Consider the following 8,635-nt stretch of genomic DNA (forward strand, 5'->3'; position numbering starts at 1 on the left):
ACACGCGCACACACACACACACTGACACACACACACACACACTGACACACACACACACCCACACACACACACGCACGCTCACACACACACGCTCTCACGCACACGCTCTCACACACACACACACACACACACACGCATCAGCCTCTTCCTGTGAACCGCACTGACACTTCTCTGTTCATTCTGAACCGCAGCCATGGTATATTCCACAGAGACGTGAAGCCGGAGAACATCCTGATCAAGGTAAGACCGTCCATGTGATTTAACAGCTGAATCATCACGTGTGACCCTGGAGCACAAAACCAGTAATAAGGGTCAATTTTGTGAAATTGAGATGTATACATAATCTGAAAGCTGAATAAATTATCTTTCCATTGATGTATGGTTTGTTAGGATAGGACAATATTTGGCCGAGATACAACTATTTGAAAATCTGGAATCTGAGGTTGCAAAAAAATCTAAATATTGAGAAAATCATCTTTAAAGTTGTCCAAATGAAGTTCTTAGCAATGCATATTACTAATCAAAAATTAAGTTTTGATATATTTATGGTAGGAAATGTACAAAATATCTTCATGGAACATGATCTTTACTTAATATCCTAATGATTTTTGGCATAAAAGAAAAATTGATAATTGTGACCCATACAATGTATTGTTGGCTATTGCTACAGATATACCTGTGCTGCTTATGACTGCTTTTGTGCTGCAGGGTCAGATTTGTTGATGAAAGTAAGCGTGCACACACACGATCTCGCTGTCTCTCACAGAACAATGTGCTGAAGCTGGCAGACTTCGGCTCCTGCAGGAGCATCTTCTCCAGACCTCCTCACACCGAGTACATCTCCACACGCTGGTACCGCGCGCCCGAGTGCCTGCTGACCGACGGACACTACTCGCAGAAGATGGACATGTGGAGCGCCGGATGCGTCTTCTTCGAGATCCTCAGGTCTTCCGCCGTGCTCTCAGACGTTCTGTGGTCATTTCTTGATTCTAATCAGTGGTTTCTGTGTCCTCTAGTCTGTGCCCTTTATTCCCCGGCCGAAACGAGTTAGACCAGATCAACAAGATCCACGAGGTTCTGGGCTCGCCGGACATCACGCTGCTGCAGAAGTTCAAACAGTGAGAACAAACCAGATTTCATCCCTCTGGACTGGAGAGAGAAAACTAACATACACACACAGAACCGAGTCAGCAGACAACAGCAGTTTAGAAAGCTTAGCTTCAATAGTGATTATAAATATCTGGGGCCAGTTGTTCAAAAGTAATCCGATGGGATTCTGGCCATCACATTGGATCAAATCTTGAAAATGGGTTGTTCAAAAGAAAAAAAGGATTCTGAATTCAGATTAGATCACAAAATCCAATCTTGGTTTTGATCTGGTTTTGATTAAATCCTCAGTTTGTGTTGTTCAAAACATTTTAGTAAGTTTGGCATACTTTTGATCCAAAAATAAAATCTGGATTATTCTGATCCCTGCAGAAGGATGGATTTCAGGAACAAAAATGTAATAAAACTTTAAATCTGGTCCCAAAAAATACATTTGAAACATGTAATATATCCCCAAATAGCTGTCAATATCAAAGAAAAATAAAATATTTAATTAATTTCTTAAATCACTGATTGTAAACGACATTGGCACAATCCCGTAGAGCACTCGTAATCCAGATTAGGAAATCTGCAGAAGTGTGTATCTGGATCAGGGTGATCCAATCCAGTTTTGCTTTGAAAAACCAGCACAGAAGTAAGATGGGTAACATTCTGATCCAGATTAAACTTTCTGAACAACTGGCCCCTGATGATCACTGCTTGATTTCCCAATAAGGAGTTTCATTTTTAGCTCAAATATAATGTAATTGAGAGTTTAAAGCGAAGCTGCTTGGAGCGGTGTCTGTGACGTCACGTGACTCTGTGGTTTGTGTTGCAGGTCTCGTGCGATGCGCTTCGACTTCCCTCCTCGCAGAGGCTGTGGCATCTCCCAGCTGATCCCTCAGTGCTCTGCAGCCGCTCTGTCTCTGCTGCACCAGATGCTGACCTACGACCCCGAGGAGCGCGTCAGCGCCCGCACAGCGCTGCAGCACCCCTGCTTCAGAGAACTGCGGTACGAACACCTTCAGAAGTGCAGGAACACAGCTTCACTTAAACATGCACTCGGGCGTTGTTTGCTCGTGAATGCATGTCTCAGTGATGTGAGAGAAATACAGCGGGCATGGAAAGCTGTCTTTGTTACTGTTACTGGCTTCGCTAAGCGTAAGATCGGGAACACAAGGCTTATTTTGTGATGCTGATGGGTGTCAGAATCAGTTCAATCACAAACATCAAACGACTGAGTGAACTCTCAGAGGTTCAGTCTGTACCTGTGTTCAGGTGCGAGTGCTTCAGCTCTTTCTGTGGTGTTTTCTGCAGGACGTCTGAGAGGAAAGCAGCGAGTCTGCGGAAGGCCATGGGAGCCGTGGAGGGAGAATCCAGCGGGATTCCTGCATCCGTGGATCAGCTGTGGAGAATCGCACGGCAGGGAAGACGACAGGTACTGAGACGCTACATTTATACAATGATTAACAAGGCACTAATCATGAAGACGTCAGGGAACGAGCTGAAGCTGAACAAACATCCCATCAGACATTAATCACGTAAACACAACATAAACATGATCGCAGACGCTTCGCTTGCACAAGTGAACTTGAGTACACACACTGACGTCGTGAATGCGCTCTTTGTGTTACAATGACGAGCGAAAACATCAAGAATGCTCAATATTGTGCTGCTTTAGAACATTTCAGGAGGGCATTTTTGTTGTTAACTTCCATTAATATTAGTGCTGTCAAACGATTAATCGCATCCAAAATAAGTTTTTGTGTACATAATATGTGTGTGCACTGTGTATATTTATTAAGTACATATAAATACACACACATGCATGTATATATTTCAGAAAAATAGGTTACGTTTATATATTAAATATATTTATATATAATTTATATGAATATATATACACGTAAATATTTTCAACATATGCTGTTTGTGTGTCTTTCTATATACATAATAAATATACACAGTACACACACATATTATGTAAACAAAAACTTATTTTAGATGCCATTAATCGTTTGACAGCACTAATTAATACATAAAACGTTTAACAAACATTATTCAATTTCAGTTGTACTTTGTCATCATCTAATGAACATGTTAAATAAACATGGTTACATATTGTCTTTCATTAAATGCATTTTGACAGAGAAAGCGAGTTTAACTGACAGACAGTAATCAGTGTTGACTCTCTGTTCCTCTCGGCAGCATCTCAAGCACGCCAGCGACTCGCTCAGCCGACGAAACGCCTCGCACTTCCCTCTGGAGCTACCAAAGCTCAGCGTGGTGATCCCGACGCCCACAATCCCTTACCCAGTGTCCAGCTTCCCAGCGCGGAGCGTCTCGCATCGCGGCTCTCTGCCGGCCATCTCCAAAAAGTGCCACTCGGCTTCATCAACAGTGATTGGTAGTCACACGTTAAACGTTTAGTGTCACACTGAGATTCTACCGATCGACCGAGTCGCTCTAGTGGCTTTTTTTAGTAGTACATAGAATAGATTTGTAAGCAAAATATGAACTCTGGAAACTCTTTCGTAAGGTTTGTTTTCTCTGCGTCTGCTGGACTTCCCGAGTCGAGCGATTCTCTTACAGAAATCTCTTATCAAAATACATCTGGGGGACTTTTGTACAAGAGACAGGAAAACAAACAGAAACCTGCATATTTAAGATTAATTTTAATATTATTATGTCTATTTTTCTGCTTTAGAAATGTCACTATTTCCTGTAATGATGACAGGTCCACTAGAGTTACTGATCATTTGCTTTTGCCCCGATAAATCACCGAATTACAATATTATACATATAATACAAAGCAGATTTTTATCTGAAACAATATTAAAATAAATGCTCAATAGATACAAAGTTTTAATCATAATTCTCCACATTATACCGGTCTGTGAGTCCTCGCACACATTAAATGTAAAGCCATTCTCTTCTAATAAACTATTAAGTGCAAACAAATTTTCTTTAAAAAACTATGATTGCAGCATCCAGCTTTTCAGATTCAGATTTCAAGACAGAGGATATTAAAGCCAAGTGCATCAAGGCCTTCCCCAAACATCTATCTCTTCCTTTTTTGTCTTTTGTGATCCTTTAAAGTAGTTACCAAAACAACAACCTAAATAAAATCAGTGCCAAGTCTTGAACAGCGGGTGGAATCTGTTCCATCAGAGAGAGGGAGAAGGTAAAAGCGTTGAAAGGATCTGTGCTGGAAGCGAGTCTGGAGCCGTGTGGACCACCAGGTCTTTCTCAGCAAACTGAGTTCAAGCCCACTGCTTTTCCACCTGATTAAATGATTCCCCACACCTCAGACAAGCTTGACATACACAGCAGAAATAATAACACCGTGAGATGCATTTGAGAGTGAAAGCAACAAAACAATTCAAATAAATACTCTGTTAGAACAGAAGAAATGTAAGGATCCCCTGCGAACACGGGCCTCCAGAAGCACAGCAAGAGCAGGAGAGGAGGAAAACCAGCGGTTCTGAGCGGAGCCGGAGACGTGGTGCGGTCTCATAGCAGCAGGAATATCGTGGCTATACTACTGTTCCACTGGGAGAGCTGGCTTGGTTTTGGGATGACAGCAACCCCTGGAAAAAAGAAGAGAAGACATTTGAACGAAGCCGTATACAGGAGGAAAAACATCTGACCAAACGTACAGATCACGGTCATGATGAACTAGTTACAGACCTACCGATACTGGGCTCCTTCACTAGCGCTCACAGCACATACAGCGTTCACCGTGAAAACAAGCTCTGCTCCAAAGCCTCAACTCAACAAGACTCCGCTATAATCGTAAAAATACTCTCCAAAACAAACATTTCTCTCTTGAGTGTCTGTGTTTATAGTGCTTCCCATCTCAGAGGGACGTCTGGATCCTAATGTTGACCAGGGGCCGTTGCATTAACTGCTTAGTCTAGTCTTTTAACTAGTCTAGTTTTCTTCAAGACTGGTCATAACTTTTAAAGTCAGTTGTAAAAAGGTAGATTGGCCCAGTTTGAATCAGAAAAGTAAGACTGATTTGCGTACTTGTTTAGCCAATTCTACCAGTCATACTTATGCTTCTTTAGACACTTTCCTTCTCCTGTACTACCAGTTGTAATGCTTTCTCAAAGTATTTTTGTTACATGTATCTGTCATGCATTTATTGCTCGTTATGTGTGTTTTTACTATCCATTTTCTCTGTTGTTTACTCAATTCTATGCTATGTGTCTCTGCTGTCTCATGATATGCAGCTGCAGTCATTTTTGTTTCTGGACCGGCCGGATGTCTACTGTCCACTTAACTATCTGAAGTGACTGTCCATTGTGTTACTGCTTCTGTAAAGCGGCTTTGAGCCTGGGAAAGGCGCTAACCCAAGTTGGTCAAACTAGTTCTTAACATAGTGGCTGTTTTATGCCACTGAAGTTCCTAACCCTGGTCCTGTGGATCCACATGCACCGCTTCAAGTCATATGTGACCCTGGACCACTAAACCAGTCATAAGGGTCAAATTCTCGAAATTGAGATTTATGCATCATCTGAAGCTGAATAAATAATCTTTCCACTGATGTATGGTTTGTTAGGATAGGACAATATTTGGCTGAGATACAACTATTTGAAAATCTGGAATCTGAGGGTGCAAAAAAATCTAAATATTGAGAAAATCATCTTTAAAGTTGTCCAAATGAAGTTCTTAGCAATGCATATTACTAATCAAAAATTAAGTTTTGATATATTTACGGTAGGAAACTTACAAAATATCTTCATGGAACATGAATGATTTTTGGCATAAAAGAAAAATGGATAATTTTGACCCATACAATGTATTGTTGGCTATTGCTACAAATATACCTGTGCTGCTTATGACTGCTTTTGTGCTGCAGGGTCACATATGATGATAATTTAATAGAAACATTGTAAGTTACTACTTATAATGCTTACATTTCCTCAGTTATTCAAACAGCAGCTACAGAAAACGAGCAAAGAACATTTACATTATTAAAGAACATCATCACAAGCTCAGTCTAGCGCGAGTTTATGCACTTTAAAAAAACACTCCCATTATAATCAGTGAAGCCGTCTACACTGTACGATGAATAAATCTCTTATACTTACATCGCACGTACATTTGCACTTTGTTTATGATGAGAGAATTCAAGAGAGAGCTGAAATCAGTCAGAGAGCAAACAAAACTCCGCTGTTTCAGCGATGACTCATCTGACCGCCTCTGATTGGCCACTGTGTTCATAAACTCAACGGAATCGTGTGATTGGTTAGTACACGCAACACTGTAAAAACGTGTAAGCCCTAATATTAACTAGATATAATTATCAGGCTAGTACTACTAATAATAATGGTCTTGCTATTGTCAAAGGCATCAGCCACAGACGATATACCGGTAAAAAAATTCTCCCAGCGATAAGAATTAGTCTTCCTGCGATAATAACGATAAAGTCTAGTTGTTGACATATTTCTGTGTGCGACCGTGCGGAGCGACACGGAGGAAGGCGGACGTGAAATTGAGGAGGAGTTTATCGCTAAACGAGGAGCTCCTTCTATAATCTGGAACTGGTTTGGTCAGAGCTGTACAGTGCACAAAAAATCAGTCTGAGCCTTGAATAAATGTACTACAGTAGCGATACAGTTTTGCATGTGTATGAGCCCGTTTACAAACCTGTTGTCCAACAAAGATATCATTTATTGACATGCTTCTTCTCCAAATTAGCTTTATAGCATCAGTCGAGTGTTTGAAATAACTTTCTGTGATCAGACGTGGTTTTAATATCACAGAATGAGGCAGAAAGCATACTATTTTATAGTATTATATACAGTGATAAAGGCTATGTCGATTAGCATTGCATTATAAATATACTTATTAAATACCCAAGATTGCTTGAAGAACGCAGATAAGCCATATATTGTCGCAATCGTATGTTTATTGTCTTCAAGTTTCCTCAGTTAAAATTTCTCTATCTGCGTTTTATTCAGCAATATACTTTGTCCATATTAGGGATTTCCTGGAGCGTCAGTGCTATTACTTCTGCGATGCATGTGGAGTTTCTGCGCAAGAGCGCCCTCCGGCTTCCAGTATGAGTTAAACACTCATTACATTACGTGTGTACTCAGTAATGCTCACAACACCCTATTTTGGGTAAAAATAGGAAACATAATACTTTTCTCTAAAGCAGTGGTTCTCAACCCGCGGCCCGTTACGAATCCAAATGCGGCCTACCATGATGAACACAATTAAAAAATAACTTCCAGCTTTACAATTCATTTTAGTTTTTACATTAATTAAAAAATTTACTAAACAAATATAAGCTATAATGTTTTTGTTGTGTAAAATAATTGTTTTTCATATATTATTTTCAGACATGAGCAGACCTTTGGCAGAATTCAATTCAAATAGTCATCAGCAGCCATTAGTTCGGTACAATTGAGCATCAGAATGGACAAATTTGTTATTAAGGGAGAAAAACGAAATGTGTAAAATGCCAGCGAAGAAACACGTACAAACAGGAATATTTGAGAGTGCTGGACTTTCGGTTTGCCCCGACACTCGCTTGAAGATGTTCAGGCAGAAGGAAACACGTACTACGCAGCAATCATCCTTAACTGCAGAAATGTGGCAAAACATCTCTGGAGAGAACCTCAGATTATTACATTCGAAAGTGCTTTCCATATTTGGATCAACATAGGCTACATTTGTGAACGCACATTTTCTGCAATGTCACGCGTCTTACAGACTGCAGCTTACTTCATTGTGCTGTTACTCCTTTCGAGACGAATTTCACAAAATTGGTCAGCTCCCGACAGCATCAGGTGTTTTATTAATGGTGAGTATAATTATTTATTTATTTCAATGAATGTAATCGATTAGATATCATAATATTTAGCCTATAATATTATAAATCTGGTTGGTTTGTATTGGTGACATAATATGTAAATGATGTGCGGCCCGTGGGACTTGCACTTGGACCATAGTGCGGCCCAGTGGAGAAAAAGGTTGAGAACCACTGCTCTAAAGAAACAGGATTTTTCATCTCTTGGTGGATGCATAAGATTCCCTGAATTATCGTCATTGATATCGTTATGGCAATAAATACCAGAAGTTATGGTGATATATTTTAAACCCCAGATGCCCATCACTACTCACCACTTTGCCGGGTCTCGCCCACGTGCAAATAAACCCCTCCTGACACGCGGTGACTATACAGTCCTCTAGAAAGATAAGCACGGTGAGTCTCTCGTGCGCAATCTTTTTACAGATGAGCGGCTCGAGCAGCGGCACGTCCTCCATGCGCGGACACAGCTGCGTGCCCAGAGTCTTGGCGGGGGCTGTTTTGGTTTTGGTCAGCAGGTTGAGCTTGTCGCTGCTCTTGCTGCTGATGTGGCCCATGCTGTGGTTGCGCTTGTGGTCTTTGTCGGGGTGCCGCTCTTTGCGGTCGTGCAGTGAGAGCGTGGCGAACTTGCTGACGCCGGCGGCGATGGGGTTGTCTGTCACGGCGCTCTTGCTGTTAGCGGCGGAGTGCGGGAGGCTGTTGGAGCGCGGCAGCGGCGCGGGGAGC

General features: G+C 41.3%; 2 protein-coding genes across 4 annotated transcripts in view; one reads left to right on the plus strand and one right to left on the minus strand.

Annotated features, from left to right (window-relative positions):
- The window catches only part of LOC107732030 (MAPK/MAK/MRK overlapping kinase-like), a 4,226-nt gene extending 710 nt beyond the window's left edge, over window positions 1-3,516 (plus strand). Inside the window, exons 4-9 of the mRNA XM_016543259.1 lie at window positions 192-240; window positions 767-945; window positions 1,017-1,118; window positions 1,925-2,098; window positions 2,404-2,524; window positions 3,295-3,516. Coding sequence (XP_016398745.1) covers window positions 192-240; window positions 767-945; window positions 1,017-1,118; window positions 1,925-2,098; window positions 2,404-2,524; window positions 3,295-3,516 — 847 coding nt within the window. The remainder of the gene's footprint in view (window positions 1-191; window positions 241-766; window positions 946-1,016; window positions 1,119-1,924; window positions 2,099-2,403; window positions 2,525-3,294) is intronic.
- Window positions 3,481-8,635, minus strand: part of LOC107732033 (WD repeat-containing protein 20) — a 19,761-nt gene continuing 14,606 nt past the window's right edge. For 2 of the 3 annotated variants that reach the window (XM_016543264.1, XM_016543265.1), the window contains exons 4-5: window positions 8,224-8,635; window positions 3,481-4,676 (exon numbers count right to left, since the gene is read on the minus strand). In XM_016543264.1, coding sequence (XP_016398750.1) covers window positions 4,623-4,676; window positions 8,224-8,635 — 466 coding nt within the window. In that variant the 3' untranslated portion in view covers window positions 3,481-4,622. The remainder of the gene's footprint in view (window positions 4,677-8,223) is intronic. The other variant, XM_016543263.1, reaches the window with a different exon arrangement.

The sequence above is a fragment of the Sinocyclocheilus rhinocerous genome, unplaced genomic scaffold (genome assembly GCF_001515625.1).
Source record: "Sinocyclocheilus rhinocerous isolate Xijiao unplaced genomic scaffold, SAMN03320098_v1.1 scaffold1360, whole genome shotgun sequence".
NCBI classification, from domain to species: domain Eukaryota; kingdom Metazoa; phylum Chordata; class Actinopteri; order Cypriniformes; family Cyprinidae; genus Sinocyclocheilus; species Sinocyclocheilus rhinocerous.